The sequence below is a fragment of the Capra hircus genome, chromosome 25 (assembly GCF_001704415.2).
Source record: "Capra hircus breed San Clemente chromosome 25, ASM170441v1, whole genome shotgun sequence".
NCBI classification, from domain to species: domain Eukaryota; kingdom Metazoa; phylum Chordata; class Mammalia; order Artiodactyla; family Bovidae; genus Capra; species Capra hircus.
This window is the reverse complement of record NC_030832.1, coordinates 34495574-34513607: the sequence shown is the minus strand read 5'-3', so window position 1 is coordinate 34513607 and position 18034 is coordinate 34495574. Positions and strand designations below refer to the sequence as shown.

The 18034-nt window shown below is 37.9% G+C and overlaps 2 protein-coding genes and 1 pseudogene across 2 annotated transcripts in view; all 3 read right to left on the bottom strand.

The window, feature by feature from the left end:
* Positions 1-18034, bottom strand: part of LOC102181832 (NADPH--cytochrome P450 reductase) — a gene marked incomplete in the record, with an annotated part of 1163480 nt that overhangs the window by 623243 nt on the left and 522203 nt on the right.
* LOC102185455 lies at positions 4616-5525 on the bottom strand (annotated as a pseudogene).
* Positions 16202-17136, bottom strand: LOC102190953 (olfactory receptor 4C15-like). The gene is given in 2 exon segments (XM_013976905.2): positions 16202-16701; positions 16704-17136. Coding segments are annotated over 2 exon segments (933 nt in total).

Below are 18034 nucleotides of genomic sequence, written 5' to 3'. Positions count from 1 at the left end.
CCTAACACCTCAGTGATAAAGAATAGAATTTTATTCTCTTCTTGCCTCAAACTCTTTAGTAAAATTATCTGATAGGACTTGCATTGTTCCATAATATTTAACTGGGTATATGTACAAGCACACACATAAAATCCCTTAAAGTGTATAAAATTTATCGCTCAGTTGTGTCCAAATCTTTGCGACCCCATGAATTGCAGCACACCAGGCCTCCCTGTCCATCACCAACTCCCGGAGTTCACCCAAATTCATGTCCATTGAGTCGGTGATGCCATCCTCTGTCGTCCCCTCCTCCTCCTGCCCCCAATCCCTCCCAGCATCAGAGTCTTTTCCAATGAGTCAACACTTTGCATGAGGTGGCCAAAGTATTGCAGTTTCAGCTTTAGCGTCATTCCTTCCAAAGAACACCCAGGGCTGATTTCGTTTGAATGAACTGGTTGGATCTCCTTGCAGTCCATGGGACTCTCATGACCCTTCTCCAACACCACAGTTCAAAAGCATCAATTCTTCAGTGCTCAGCTTTCTTCACAGTCCAACTCTCACATCCATTCATGACTACTGGAAAAACCATAGCCTTGACTAGACGGACCTTTGTTGGCAAAGTAATGTCCTGCTTTTGAATTTGCTATCTAAGTTGGTTATAACTTTCCTTCCAAGAAGTCTTTTAATTTCATGGCTGCAATCACCATCTGCAGTGATTTTGGAGCCAAAAGAAATAAATTATGACACTGTTTCCCCATCTATTTCCCATGAAGTGATGGGACCAGATGCCATGATCTTAGTTTTCTGAATGTTGAGCTTTAAGCCAACTTTTCCACTCTCCTCTTTCACTTTCATCAAGAGGCTTTTTAGTTCCTCTTCACTTTCTGCCTTTAATTCAGCCCTTATGCTGTCTTCCCACAAGGTGGCGCGCAAGTTGAATAGTTTTTTTTTTTTTTTTAAATTTTAAAATCTTTAATTCTTACAAGCGTTCCCAAACATGAACCCCCCTCCCACCTCCCTCCCCACAACATCTCTCTGGGTCATCCCCATGCACCAGCCCCAAGCAAGCTGCACCCTACGTCAGACATGGACTGGCGATTCAATTCTTACATGACAGTATACATGTTAGAATTCCCATTCTCCCAAATCATCCCACCCTCTCCCTCTCCCTCTGAGTCCAAAAGTCCGTTATACACATCTGTGTCTTTTTTCCTGTCTTGCATACAGGGTCGTCATTGCCATCTTCCTAAATTCCATATATATGTGTTAGTATACTGTATTGGTGTTTTTCTTTCTGGCTTACTTCACTCTGTATAATTGGCTCCAGTTTCATCCATCTCATCAAAACTGATTCAAATGAATTCTTTTTAACGGCTGAGTAATACTCCATTGTGTATATGTACCACAGCTTTCTTATCCATTCATCTGCTGATGGACATCTAGGTTGTTTCCATGTCCTGGCTATTATAAACAGTGCTGCGATGAACATTGGGGTACATGTGTCTCTTTCAATTCTGGTTTCCTCAGTGTGTATGCCCAGCAGTGGGATCGCTGGGTCATAAGGTAGTTCTATTTGCAATTTTTTAAGGAATCTCCACACTGTTCTCCATAGTGGCTGTACTAGTTTGCATTCCCACCAACAGTGTAGGAGGGTTCCCTTTTCTCCGCACCCTCTCCAGCATTTATTGCTTGCAGATTTTTGGATCGCAGCCATTCTGACTGGTGTGAAATGGTACCTCATTGTGGTTTTGATCTGCATTACTCTAATAATGAGTGATGTTGAGCATCTTTTCATGTGTTTGTTAGCCATCTGTATGTCTTCTTTGGAGAAATGTCTATTTAGTTCTTTGGCCCATTTTTTGATTGGGTCGTTTATTTTTCTGGAATTGAGCTGCACAAGTTGCTTGTATATTTTTGAGATTAGTTGGACACCTTATCTTTGACAAAGGAGGCAAGAATATACAATGGAGTAAAGACAATCTCTTTAACAAGTGGTGCTGGGAAAACTGGTCAACCACTTGTAAAAGAATGAAACTAGATCACTTTCTAACACCGTACACAAAAATAAACTCAAAATGGATTAAAGATCTAAATGTAAGATCAGAAACTATAAAACTCCTAGAGGAGAACATAGGCAAAACACTCTCAGACATAAATCACAGCAGGATCCTCTATGATCCACCTCCCAGAATTCTGGAAATAAAAGCAAAAATAAACAAATGGGATCTAATTAAAATTAAAAGATTCTGCACAACAAAGGAAAATATAAGCAAGGTGAAAAGACAGCCTTCTGAATGGGAGAAAATAATAGCAAATGAAGCAACTGACAAACAACTAATCTCAAAAATATACAAGCAACTTCTGAATAGTATTTTAAAAACAACTTTCAAATTGTGTCCGACTCTGCGACCCCACAGCTTCTACCACGGATAGTATGAAAAGGCAAAAAGGAATCTGCAACTCAGCTTTGTTTAGGTATAACTGGTACACAAAAACTACACTTAATTAACACTTACAATTTGATTAATTTGGACATATTATGTGAATCAAGGTAATAAAGACATCCATCACATTCAAGAGAAAAAAAAAGTTTACTCTTTTGAGGAAAAATAAATACAAAGGAATTTGTAGATTGACTTGTCTTCAGGAAATGTTAATTGTTGTGTGGATTTTTAGCTAAGTTGTGCTTTATCCCATGAGTGTGCTTTAGGACTGCACTAAGCGGTCCCACTTTTTTTCCCCCCATACTGTGAAGCATTGAAATGTGCCCCTTGCAGTGGAAGCATGGAGTCTTAACCACTGGAGTGCCAGGGAAGTCCCTAGCTAACCTCATTTTAAATACCTGAACTGGATCTCAAGTGAGCCTTCTATGCTGCAATTCTAGCATCCATCTATCCTCTCAATGTTCTAAAGTGGATAAAAGTCTCTTAGGGCAAGTAATGATAAAGAGCTAGAGTTATATTTTCACCTTTACCTTTATCTTTAAAATCCCAATATCTTCTTTTATTTCTTCAGTCTCAACCAATGACTTGACTTTCTACTTAAGAGAACACCTGAAACAATTTAAAAAAGTATTTCTACAAACTCACATCACCCCTTCTTCCCACCCCCAACATCCATACCCACTTAATCAGCCTCCGTGTCCATTATAGAATTCTATCTGCTGTAAATTATCAGCTCTACCATTCCAGGGCTTCCCTGGTGGCTTAATGGTAAAGAATCTGCCTGCCTATGCAGGAGACAGGGATTTCATTCCTGGGTTGGGAAGATCCCCTGGAAAAGAAAATGGCAACCCACTCCAGTATTCTTGCCTGGGAAATCCCATGGACAGAAGGAGCCTGACGGACTAAAGTCCATAGGGTCACAAAAGAGTCAGACATGACTTAGCCGCTAAAGAACAGTAACCACTGTTCCAAGTCAACATGCCCACTTGTGTACCAGACAGATCCCATTTCCGCCTTCTACGTAAGAGCAATGATCTGATAATCGCTCTCTTACCCCCTTTTGCTCTCTTCAGAATCATTCCCATCATCATGAAACATACTGTTGTTTCCTTCATCCTAAAATACCACGTTTTCAACACTAATTTGTTGCCAGAAACTTATTCCATTAATTTATTCCCTTTCATAGCCAAATATGATGGAAAAAGTTTCCATTCTTGACATATTTTGTTCTGTGTTTCCAAGTTGAGAGTCTCACTTCTGTGGACATCTTCTCTTTTTAGCTCTGTTTTATATGCCAGTTGTTGCCTGTTTTGTATATATGGTCTCATCAATGACATGCTGGGTTTTATAATATAATTCTTAAAATTTTATAAAATTATCACTGATTCACCAAGTATTTGGGAAGTGTCCAAAGATTTAAATTACAAAAACATTAATAAGTATGTAAAATTAAATAATATAAAATAATGGTTAACATGATGAACAAAAATATTAAAATTATGTAAATTATAAAAATATATAAAAATTATGGATCAATACAGAAAATATTTTTGTTATAAATAGAATTGTCTAGTTTGATTGGAAAGTTAGTCATTTCCCTGTACACCACAAGCAAAAGAAAGGCCAATTTTTAAGGGTGTTTCAAGAGGGAGACAAGCATAAAATAGGAGCTTAACTATTTGCTATTTATGCTCCTTGGAAAGAATGTTTCTGGGAATGACCTGATGGACTGACTCTTGAGCCAGAAAAGATATGATACAAAGTAGTGCCTGCGCTGGTTTAACAACAAAATAGATGACAGAAATCAAGGACAGAGTATAAAATTTGAATAAGAAACATGAAAAAGAAAAACAAACAAAATAGGGTTCAAAATAAGAAAATAAAGCTACAGAAACAACAGAATCTGGTTCTCGAGCCTTAAAAGAGCTTCAAAGCAGATGGCAGAAGTGAGGAATGCTCTTGTGCTCCCACAATTGTGATTGCACTTCATGTTCTGTCTCTCCATGAGACATTGGTTAAAATAATACAGATCTGTGCTCCATAGATTCTGCTTATCTTTGTACAGGTCCCACTGGAAGAGAACTATGTTGTCCACACTGGGATGAGAACATTTTGCCTTTCCTATCAATCCCGTTTTATTTATACTGTGGCAGAATTAGCAATTGGCATCTTCTGCACTTTGCCATCTCGAGTCAGAGTTTGTTGCACCATAGCCTTCTCATGGCCTGTTTGACTTCTGCATTCCTCAGAGTGTAAATCAAGAGGTTGAGCAAAGGTGTCCCAATAGTGTAAAACACAGCCACCATCTTATCCACTGGAAATGCAGTTACAGGGCGAGTGTATGTGTATATATACAGTGCAAGAATAACACAATAACGATAATTTGAGAGGTGCAAGTAGATAGGGCTTTCTTTCTTCCTTCTGGACTATGATTATTCAGAGAACGTAAGATGAAAACATAGGAGATTAGCAGCAGTATGAAACTCACCATGCATATAGCCCCACTGTTAAACACTATGAGTAGATTGATGACATAAGTATCAATGCAGGCAAGTTTCAACAATGGTTGCATATCACAGAAATAGTGACCAATAACACTGTGGCCACAGAAGGGTAATCTCAAAACCAAGAGAATCTGTGCTGAAGAATGAAGGCCCCCACCCAAGCCAGTTTCACCAGTGTGCCACAGACATGCTGGCTCATGATGGCTGTGTACCACAGGGGCTTGCAAGTGGCCACATAGCAATCAATGGACATGAGAACAAGTACCAAGATCTCCAGGCACCCAACGAAGTGAAATGCAAAGATCTGGGTCATGCACTCATTATAGGAGATTATTTTCTTCTCAGATACAGAATCTGCAATCAACCTAAGGGCAGTTGTTGTCACCAAACAGGCATCAGCAAAGGATAAGTAGAAAAGGAAAAAGCACATCGGGCTCCCAAGTGTCTGCCTATTTCGTATGGTCATCACAATTAAGAAGTTTGCCAACAGAGTTGCAAGGTATAGAGGCAAGAAGATCACAAAAACTACTTTGTCCTTTAGTAGAGTCTGTGCTAACCCAAGCAGAATGAACTCGTTCACACTGCTGTTCACCTCCATGGTTATGGTGAATGGAAAACAGGCATAGCTGAGAAGTGGTTCATCTGCAAAGGAAGTGGGGGAAATCGTGACTTGGCAATAGAAATGTATTTGGACTTGAAATTATAACTTTTAGAGTTATAACTCCATCAGAACATATAACTCACTATTTCTCAAGGTTTTCATGCATTGCAATAAATTATGAAATAATGTTTTTTTATGCTGGTTTTCATGCTTTAACCAGGGAATAAGGGAATAGGGAATAAGATTTGTGTGAGAGAACCCTCAATGACTGTGCTCTTTACCAAAGTCTGAGAGTTTATGACTTTGTTGTATGATATCGATCAGGTCACTTTAATGTCTTGATGCCTTTTCTTCAAATTACAATTAGAGGTTCCAATAGATATATGTGTATTTGATGTATATGCTCATATAATGTATATACATATCAACTACTGAATTTTATATATAAAATTCATTTATATATAAAAGTTTATATTCTATATAATTTTATAACACTTTTGGGGGTTCTTTCTTGAAGAAACACATTTCTTGATTTGGAAACCAGGTTGCATCTATTATTTCTGATCTGTTCAAAATCATGTTTGGATTAAGATTTTTTTATTTTTTTTTATTTTTTAATAACTTGACCCCTCGCATTTTATTCAGCTTTCTGGATGATATTTGATTCAGTGTTTGTACAATGTGATTCTTAGCAGTCTGGCCAATGACATGGTGCTTAATTCCCTGAAGGCTGCATCAAACTCTTTCTTAATATATTCTTCATCACTGTATTATAGTCTGCCTGATGATAGATGTCTTTCTCTTTTTAATTTTTATTTTTACTTTATTTTGCTTTACAATACTGTATTGGTTTTGCCATACATTAGCATGAGTCAGCCACGGGAGTACATGAGTTCCCAATCCTGAACCCCCCTCCCATCTCCTTCCCCATATCATTTCTCTGGATCATCCCCATGCACCAGCCCCAAGCATCCTGTATCCTGTATCGAACATAGACTGGCGATTCGTTTCTTACATGATAGTATACATGTTTCAATGCCGTTCTCCCAAGTCATCCCACCCTCTCCCTCTCCCACAGAGTCTAAAAGTCCATTCTATACATCTATGTCTCTTTTGCTGTCTTGCATATAAGGTTATCATTACCATCTTTCTAAATTACATATATATGTGTTAGTATACTGTATTGCTGTTTTTCTTTCTGGCTTACTTCACTCTATATAATTGGCTCCAGTTTCATCCACCTCATTAGAACTGATTCAAATGTATTCTTTTTAATGGCTGAGTAATACTCCATTGTGTATATGTACCACAGCTTTCTTATCCATTCATCTGCTGATGGACATCTAGGTTGTGTCCATGTCCTGGCTATTATAAACAGTGCTGCGCTGAACATTGGGGTACATGTGTTTCTTTCAATTCCGGTTTCCTCGGTGTGTATGCCCAGAAGTGGGATTGCTGGTTCATAAGGCAGTAAGCTTTAAGAAAAAATTGTTTTTCCAACTTTTAGGCTAGTTGCAATTATACTATTACTTTCATTGCCAATTAGGGCACATGATATATTTGAGTAAATCATTGAAACTGACATTTTGAGAAAAAATTACTATATGTTTGAAATAACCCATTACCCATGCTATTCAGAAATGCATCAAATTAATCTTCACAATCTATGGATCCAATATGAAGTGCCATTTCTTATATTTCTAAAACTCATATAATGCCCTGTCCATATCTGATTCTCCTACTACTGTTTTCCAGAGGTTTGTACTCTTCTAATTTTTATCTAAGACATAATTTTTAAATGTATTTCAGGATTTAAACATACAAATATCTCCCATTGTTCTGTTTTATTCTTTTTATAAGCATCAGTTCAGTTCAGTTCAGTTCAGTCGCTCAGTCGTGTCCAACTCTGCGACCCCATGAATCGCAGCACGCCAGGCCTCCCTGTCCATCACCATCTCCCGGAGTTCACTCAGACTCACGTCCATTGAGTCAGTGATGCCATCCCATCTCATCCTCTGTCAATCCCCTTCTCCTCCTGCCCCCAATCCCTCCCAGCACCACAGTCTTTTCCAGTGAGCCACCTCTTCGCATGAGGTGGCCAAAGTATTGGAGTTTCAGCTTTAGCATCATTCCTTCCAAAGAAATCCCAGGGTTGATCTCCTTCAGAATGGACTGGTTAGATCTCCTTGCAGTCCAAGGGACTCTCAAGAGTCTTCTCCAACACCACAGTTCAAAAGCATCAATTCTTCGGCACTCATATATAAATTTTCAATCATCTTATAATATTTTTAAAATTTCTAATTTTCATTTTTGATTACTAAAAGCCTTTCACATTTTTTAAAGAGTATCCATACTGTAATTATTAATTTAGCAACCATAAATTAATGTATCAAAATCTCATAATATAAATTCTATCACATATCTTAAGTTGTTTACAGATTTTCATCCTAATGAACAACTTTTGAATAAACTCTTCTTATACAACTTTTTGTTATTTTAATAATTTATATTTCATAATTATTAACAACTACTAAATAATCTTCCAATTTGGTTACTTCAATATACTTTAGAAAAAATTGAATGAATATTTTTGCATAATAAAATCTCCAAAGTTTATGGTAGATTACAGACTGTGAAAAGTACCCTTAAAAATTCATAATTAACCAATTTCACTCACTGGATGAAAATGTTAGTTCCTTACATATTCTGTGAGTGTTTTCAGGATCTTGTGTGTATTTATATAGTTAAATTTCTCTTCTTCTGCACCAATTGTATTATTCCATTATTTCTATATTTATAACAATGGGGCATGAATTTCTAATAAAAACCTAACATGGGGCACTCATATTTACTTGATTATCTGAATTAAAATTATATGCATTTTGATTAGCAACAGTGCATAATATTGTGTATATATTTACTTATATTTTATCCATTTTGAATTATGTACATCTTTTGTAAATAAAATGTTAATACCTTTAAGTTATGAGCTTTTTCAATTTTATACACTAAAATCTATCAAATTTACTCTCCTTTCCATTTTATTCTTACTTCAATTTGAGAGATTTCACCTTTATTCTTTCTTATAATATTTCTGTGCTTTTTCACTTAAATGTCAAATGACCTTTTAATTTGTTTTAATATGAGTTTTGAGACACTTTTTCTCTTTCCGATTAATTATCAGTCCTTCAATGCATCAATAACAGCATCAACTCAGTCATCAAACATGTATTAAGAAGCTACTTATATCTGGAGTCAGCTGATAGGGAATGGAAAAATGTCCTCTACCTCTTCACAACCAAATTGGAGAAGTAACATTCCTCTACATAAGATCATTAATTACATAAAATTACACACAATTCTATCTGACGATACAAATTAATTTTAATGCCAAAAGTAGAAAGATCCCTGGAGAATAAATTGATTGGACTGTTCAAATATGAGAGGAAAATGGAGCTATGGCTTTTGATACGTTAAGCTGAGGTTTCCAACAAGAGTCTCTGAAACCCAAGTATCCAGTAAGTTTATACTGGGTGAAAGGTTGTTGTTGAATTACGGCGCCAGGATTCTTGGCCCCCGGAGGAGAAGAATTTAATCTGGGGCCAGAGACAAGGCTTGATTGCTCAGAGCTTTTGTGTAACAAAGTTTTATTAAAGTATAAAGGAGATAGAGAAAGCTTCTGTCATAGGCATCAGAAGGGGGCAGAAAGAGTGCCCCCCTGCTAGTCTTTAGCTGGATGTTATATAGTCACCAGCAGTCTGTTAATGAAAGAAAGGAGTGTCTCAAAACTTAGAATGGCACCAGGCCCCTCACCCATAAGATGTATTTTGGGATAATCTTGGCTCCAAAAGGTGTATCTTGGGCCATAAAAGGATTAACTTGAATCTTGAAGAAGGGCAGAGCACCATACAAATAGTATCATTTACATAGATTAGAGGAACAATATCAGAGTATAACATACTGGTTTATCAAGTAGGTTCTGAGCCCAAAAGGCGGAACCAACTTGAAGACAGAGTTTGGGGTAAATGCATAGTACATTAGCATAGCTTAAGATAAACATTTCCATAAGAAAAAGGCATTGGCTAACTTCAGGTGAAACCAGGTGTCATGGCAACACAGAATTTAAAGAGAAACCTCCTTTTAAATTTGTACAGAGAAAGAAAAAAATATTGCTAGTTTGTTTCCTCCTGCCGCTTAAGGGAGATAAAAATGTCTGACACTTGCATGCTATTTCCTCCATTTGGAGACTCCTGGCCTTCCTGCCTGTTACCCTCTCAAGGGTTTCCTTGAATAGAATAAATATTTGCATATCAATAAGTCAAATTGTCCACTTACCTCTAATAAATTTACACATCTAAATAAAACTTTAGGTTTCCTTGTAGTCTAGCTAAAATATAGCCAGGACATGGAAACAACCTAGATGTCCATCAGCAGATGAATGGATAAGAAAGCTGTGGTACATATACACAATGGAGTATTACTCAGCCATTACAAAGAATATATTTGAATCAGTTCTAATGAGGTGGATGAAACTGGAGCCGATTATACAGAGTGAAATAAGCCAGAAAGAAAAACACCAATACAGTATACTAACACATATATATGGAATCTAGAAAGATGGCAATGATGACCCTGTATGCGAGACAGCAAAAGAGACACAGATGTATAGAACGGACTTTTGGACTCTGAGGGAGAGGGAGAGGGTTGGATGATTTGGGAGGATGGCATTGAAACATGTATACTATCATGTAAGAAACAAATCGCCAGTCTATGTTTGATACAGGATACAGGATGCTTGGGGCTGGTGCACGGGGATGATCCAGAGAAATGATATGGGGGTGGGAGGTAGGAGGGGGATTCAGGATTGGGAGCTCATATACACTCGTGGTGGATTCATGCTAATGTATGGCAAAACCAATACAGTATTGTAAAGTAAAACAAAGTAAAAATAAAATTAAAAAAGAAAGAAAGAAAGATTTAGAAATGTTATAATTACTATAATCGCAAAATGGCTTCCCTGATTGCTTAGGTGGTAATAATCCACCTGCAATGCAGCAGACCCTGGTTTGATTCCTTCATCAGAAGATCCACCAGAGAAGGGACAGCCTACCCACTCCAGTACTCCTGGGCTTCCCTTGTGGCTCAGCTGGTAAAGAATCTGCCTGCAATGTGGGATACCTGAATTTGATCCCTGGGTTTGGAAGAACCCCTGGAGAAGGGAAAAGCTACTTACTGCAGTATTCTGGCCTGGGAATTTCCATGGATTGTATAGTACATGGGGTCTCAAAGAGCTAAACACGACTCAGCAACTTTCACTCACTCCAAATGACAGTTTCAGTAATCTCTGGTGAGTATTTAGAAGGGGAATAAATTAATGATTGTTCAATTTCAGTGCAATAGGTTTCCAAAAGGAGATGAAGACAAAAGGCAGGGGGCCCTTTGCTGTGAGAAGAGGAGCAGTTTGGAGAGAATGATTAAATATCATTAGAAGAAAAACAGCATGCATTGCTTTAGGAAAAATATATCTTCTCTCCATAAAGACTGCACTCTCATTAAATCAGAAAGCTGTAAAAGAAAATCTGTGGGCAGATAATAGACCACTGAAACCAGTGCATCTAATTTTATTTTGTTTCGCTTTAAGTAAGCAAAGAAAATATTTGGGAACATAAAGACTTAATCTATGCATTAGGTTGGATCAATACCCCCTCAGAACTTTATGACAGAATTCAGTCTGTATTTCCAAACATCCCTGGATCATCCCACCACTTCACTGACTTGTTGTGAAGAGGTTAAGGACATTTTTCCATGCCCTATCTGTTGACTCTGTATAATGAATAGTCTCTTAGTACATATCTGATGACTGACTTGTTGGTATCTCTGATGCCATGAAGGATTGGTGATCAATCAGAAAGAGGAAAAGTATCTGAAAACCCATATTTAAGTAAATTAATAGGTCATTCGACACTTATATGAAAAAGCACAGAAATACTATAAGGAAGAATAAAGATGGTATCTCCCAAATTGAAATAATGGAATGATACTAGTAGTACTAGTGGTAGAGGAGACTATTTTTGCTTCCTTCATCCTTAGATTTTTACTTTCACCTGTTGAAATTTTAACCAATTAAATGATATTTGGGGCCAAAGTCTGTATTTTTTTTTTCTCCAGGGAGACATGTGTCTATATCTTCTCTGCTCCTATATTACTATGTGGGTTTCCATACACATATGATTGAATAAAGCAATACTGGATTAAATATTTTTATCATCTAATCTTATCATTCAAACAAGCTTTCCCTTGTACTATTTCATCTGACTTCCATAATTTTTTGCAAGGCAACTGTGGCCATTTGTTTGTCTTTTTCTAGTTACAAAGTTTGACCTGTAATACAGAGTATTTTAACTAAGGCAGTTAGGGTATAACTAGACAAGGATGTACCTAGATAGCCTAGCACTCACCCACATTTCATATAAAATATCAAATCCCAGTCATCACATAGATTGCATCTTAAAAAAGAAATTCTGAGCCATCAGAGAAGGATGTCAAGTTGATACCTTAAATTTCTGTCCTGACTCCAAAATAAAGTTAATTAAACTGCATATTGAGGCTAATATCAAAGCAGAAAACCAAATGAATCTAAATGGATTATAGAGAAGCAGAGGAAGGAAGCAGACTAATGAAGTTAGAGCAGGAGAGAGGAGAGCGAGTGAGCAGAAACCAGGGAAAAAATAGTCAGGGATAGGATACAGAAAGACAGAGTGCGAAGGTGAGCAAAAATATTAGAGAGGGTAGTTTGAGCCAAAATTTCATCACAGTTCAGCTTCTTTCTTCCTGGCTGACCACACAGTCACTTTCCTCTAAACCAAAAGGGGAGTCTGATTATGAGCAGAGGGTTGTCAGGGGGTTGAAAATTCAACTGTGTAGAAAGCACAGTTCTATTTTATATTCCATCCTAGAAACGTTAGCAATGACCTACACTTTCAGCAAGAAGATCCCCAAGAGAGAAATTTATACCAAGTTGGCCTCAATCCAGTTCATTGTACCCTCTGTGAGCAGAGATGCATTTAAGAGCAAATGGCAACCCACTCCAGTGTTCTTGCCTGGAGAATCCCAGGGACGGGGAAGCCTGGTGGGCTGCCGTCTATGGGTTCACACATAGTTGGACACGACTGGAGTGACTTAGCAGCAGCAGCAGTACAGCTATGTGCCAACTCCAAGGAAAGCCTAGGAACCCTAGATCAACATAACCCTTCATTGGTGTGAACACTCCCCAGGACCTCCATCATCCGTTAGAAGACACACTGACTAAAGATTCTAATAGCTTGGTCTTTAGGAGGCAATTAGAAGAAAATATTTCAGAGAAAATGAAAAAACTTGCCTCTTATGAGCAAACAAGTGACTTCCAATAAAATATACTTTGCACATCTTCAACTTTAATTTACTTAAAAGTTAAATTATATGAAACCTGAATAAAACACACAAACTATACTTCATTAAGACTTATCTTGGGATTTATCACAAGAGGTCATAGGATGTAAGGAGTTTATGGAAAAATGGAACCCTGCATGTGGCAATAATTCACAAGCTCCTCCTCAGAAGCACTTGTTTAGACAGAACAAGGTCTCTTATTGAAGCTGAGAGGTGTCATGTGAAAAATGGGGCCAATTTCTTAATTTGCTTCTTGGAGACTTTGTGAAGAAAACTATTTCTGCATTCTGAATGAGAAATGCCTCTGAAGTCAGCTCTTTTCCCACAATATATCTTTTGGAAAATCATGAGTTTAAGTGCTTTTTTTTTTTACTTCATCGGATATTTATAGTAACTCCTACAAAAGTCTGTGAATGCTTAACATAGGACTTCAGCTTCAGGAGCTTCCAGGAAAGTATTTCTCCCAAACCAGTCCCAAAGGATATGCAATGAGCTACATAGCTCAGACAGTCCAAGAGCAAAAGCAAACCTGGGGGACAATTAGTTACACTTCAGCATATGTGATTTGATGAGAGGAAATTCTCTTTCCTTCTCCATAAGGTTTCTTTAAGCCCATCTCTTCATGAGGACATTTGAAACCCATGAAAGGCTCAGAGATGAAATATGTGCTATAAACTTTAGACCTGGCCTTTCCGTTTACCTTTTATGTGAATTTAAGCAAATTTCTTAATCTCTTGAATTTCCTATGTTCCCTTTATAACAGGCAGTTATGGGTCAGTGGTAAAGAATCTGTCTGCCAGTCCTGGAGATGTGAGTTCAATCTCTGCCTCCGGAGATCTCCTGGAGAAGGAAATGGCAACTCACTCCAGTATTCTTTCCTGGGAATTCCATGGACAGAGGAGCCTGGCAGACTCCTAAAATTCACAGAAGAGTCAGACTTAAGGACTGAACAACAACAATAATCAATATTTATTTAATTTAACATTACTGATGTTCAAACCTTCCACTTCTAATCCTATTCATGTTTTTTAAATCAATTTATAGAGGGAGACAGGAAAGAAGTAAAAGAGAAAGAAACTTGAATATTTGTCTCATGTATTTTCTTTATCAAGATAGATGCTCTTCCTCTTAAAAGAAACAGAGCTAGATCTTTGCTTTTGAAGGGTTGTGAGGTATAAAAGGGTCTTCGCTGGTAGCTCAGCTAGTAAAGAATCTGCCTGCGATGCAGGAGACCCTAGTGCAATTCCTGAGTTGGGAAGACCCCCTGGAGAAGGGCTAAGCCAACCACTCCTCTATTCTTGGGCTTCCCTAGTGGTTCATATGGTATATAATCTGCTGATAATGCAGGAGATCTGGGCTCAATCCCTGGTTTGGGAATATCCCCTGGAGGAGGGGCATGGCAACTCACTCCAGTATTCTTGCCTAGGGAATCCTATGAACAGAGGCACTTGGAGGGCTAGAGTCTCTGGGGTTGCAAAGAGTCGGACATGACTGAGGGACTAAGCACAGCACAGCACAAAGTATTAAACAGAGGCTAGATTACATCAAAATGTTACTTTCCCACCTGGGAAATCATATTACAACCAGCACTGTGGTCTGAGAATTACCTATAAGGTCTGACATTGCCTGCTAGGTATCTTCAATAAGTATGAAGTGAGAGGCCCAGGGTATGTATAGGTGAAAGCAGACAGCAACTGAGGTGAGAGAATGCCATGAATAGATTGCACCATGCTTTGCACTTTTGCTAAAGGGTCTAATGGCAACCAGCAAGTCCAAGCAGCTCAAAGAAACTTTGTAGGGAAAAATCACATTCCAACACATGGCCTTTTTTTTTTTTTTTTAACAAATAGACTGGAAGAATCCTGAGGAAGATTTTTGATGTGTTCCTTAAAGTCTTGGGGCTTCCCTGGTGACTCAGATGGTAAAGAACCTGCCTGCAACACTAGACAACCGGGTTCCATTCCTGAGTCAGGAAGATCCCCTGGAGAAGAGAGTGGCTACGCACTCCAGTATTCTTGCCTGGAGAATCCCATTGGACAGAGGGGTTTGATGGTCTACAGTCCATGTGGTCACAAAAAGTCAGACATGACTGAATGACTCACTTTTACTTTCACTTTAAAGTCTTTGATCACCCATTAATTAAATGGGAACATGAAAACCTACTTCTAAAAAGTTCCTCTAAATACCAAAATATATAGCATGAAAAGAAAGAATCTCTGGCTCAGAGAATATGCAAAAGAAATATGTATATTAAGCCTGGAGAAATATATATATATATATATATATATATATATATATTGTTAATCTACCCTAAACAAAAGAATTCTGGGTCAGAGAAGTGAAATAAATCACCAAGTTCACACAGCTAGTTAGTAACAGAACTGAGACTAGAATACACTTCTCTCAAAGATGAATCTAAATTGCTTTAATTTTAACACAATATGTATAGTAATGTATAGCAATATAGTAATGTAAAGCAATAATAAATAATTTATATGATATATCAGAAATTTATGCATTCTCTAAGAGTAAATAGGGAAGGGATCCTTGAAATCCAGGATGGGATTTGCTATTTATAAACCTGTGCTGGAGGAACCCCTACAGAGGAAGTTTTGTGATTGTGCTGGTCTCTTCCATTCCTGTGTCCTGATTTTCATCAGTCACTAAAATCAGCATCCTAAATATACACTTCTTTTCATCTGGGATAACTTGAGTAAGCTCCTGTTTCTAATTTGAAAGATATTTTCTTTCTTCCCTCCAGGAATTTTATAAGCCATCAAATGAATAGCAAGTGAACTGATCAGTAATGGTTCTCTAAAAAAAAAAAAATAGATTCCAATATGCATAAAATTCAATTATTTTTAAATTTACATATAAGGAAACAGAGTTGCCATATTAGAGTTCATAAGTGATCTGAGAGAAAGCATTCTTTCCCAGGCCCCATGTTAATGGTCTGTTATTGGATGACCTGTCGCCCACATTCCTGGCATATTGTTTACCAGGTGAGCCACCAGGGAAGCCCAAGAATACTGGATTGGGTAGCCTATCCCTTCTTCAGTGGATCTTCCTGACTCAGAAATTGAACCTGGTTCTCCAGACTTACAGGTGGATTCTTAAACCAGCTGAGCTATCAGGGAAGCATTGGATGACTTACTACCTGTCAAATAAGTTTGACACAAAGTTTTTGTCTAAGAAAGTATGACAACGTTTACACTTACTTTAAAATTTTCTAAAAGTTTAACATTTTATTTTTCATTAGAAACCACCATTATTCTGGTCCACATTTTCCTCATGACACTTTTCACTTCCTTATTTCTGAACGTGTAAATCAAAGGATTGAGCAAAGGAGTTAAGATGGTGTAAAATATGGCTACCATTTTGTCAAAGGAGAAAGCAGATGGAGGTCGTGCATACACAAATATGCATGGGACGAAGAATAAAATCACAACAGCAATGTGACATCCACAGGTGGAGAGGGCTTTCTGCTGCCCTTCAGAGCTACGGGTTCTCAGAGACAGCAGGATGACCCCATAGGAGACAAGCAAAAAGGAGAAGATTAGGATACAGATAAACCCACTGTTGGTGACTACCAAAAGCCCAAAGATGTGAGTGTCAGTGCAGGCAAGTTCCAGCAATGGGTACAAGTCACACATGAAGTGATCGATGACATTGGGGCCACAGAAGTGCAGCTGGAAAGTGAAGAGAATCTGTATCATGGAATGAACGAAACCCCCTGTCCAGGCTACGCCATCAGAAGGACACAGAGTCTGTGATTCATGATAGAAGAATAGTGCAAAGGCTTGCAGATGGCCACATAGCGGTCATAGGCCATGGCACTGAGGACAATCACCTCCACCCCAGCAAAGAAGTGTTCAGCAAAGATCTGGGTCATGCAGCCTTTGAAGGAAATGGTTTTCCTTTCATGGAGAGAGTCCACAATCATCTTTGGGGCAATGACAGAGGAGAAGCACGCATCCAGGAAGGACAGAAAAGCCAGGAAGAAGTACATGGGGGAGCCCCAGAGTGCTGGGCTGCTACTGATGATCACCACAATTAGCAAGTTGCCCCCAACAGTTGCAATGTAAATGAACAAGAATACAACAAATATAGTTTTCTGCACATTTGGACTCTGTGAGAGCCCCAAGAGTACAAACTCAGTTACAAAACTGTGATTTTGCATGATTTCCAAGGAAAAGATGAAAGCCACCACAGTGAACATGTAGCATCTACAATGATGAGAAAGAAAAATTTGTTTCAGACCAGTTTTTACTACTATTATGATAGTTGACAAGTTGGTGCATATATATGAAAAATTATCTTACGTGCTAATGATCTTCATGTCAGTGAGAACACAAAATTAGAAGTTTGTTGAATGTGGTATGGGATATCAGGAAGAATTGTGGTACATATAAATTATTAAATACTTTAAGATGTCAGAGCTTCGATATAGGGGAAGGGAAAGGATCCAGTCGTGGTGGAGATAAGAAACCTCTTTTATCTCAACTGACAACTCTGATCACATAGTAGGATTTTCCCAGCATCAACTGTTAGAAAGATTCTGAAGCCACATCAAAGTTCTGAGGAAAGGAGGAGAGCAGTTTATTAGTCGTGCCTGCCACATCCTTGATCAGGTCCTTATCTACAGACAGAAGAAGAAATGTGACAAAGCTTATAGAGGTGCTCGAAAATCATTACTAATCCCTGAATTATAACTTTAAAAATCTGAACTCAGTTGAGCCTTTAAGATTAATTCAATCATTCTTTTTGTATATATAAAAGCATTCTCATTGGGAAAGCACCATGCTGCAAATTAAACATTCATAACAAGCATGTGAGTGTTGCGTTTGTATTTTTCCTAATTCATCATTTAAAAACAAGAACGGAAGTTTATAAATAGAATAATATCTACCAATGGGTATGTTAGAGTGACTAAGTGAAGTCATGCAAGGAAGCAACTCTTCAGGGTCTAGTGGGTAGAAAACAGCTCATGTTAGATCTTCTTACCCTATCTTACTGGTAGGAAATTCATTCTTAAGGAGATAAAAATATAACAAATATCAGGTGCTGGGTCTGGAATT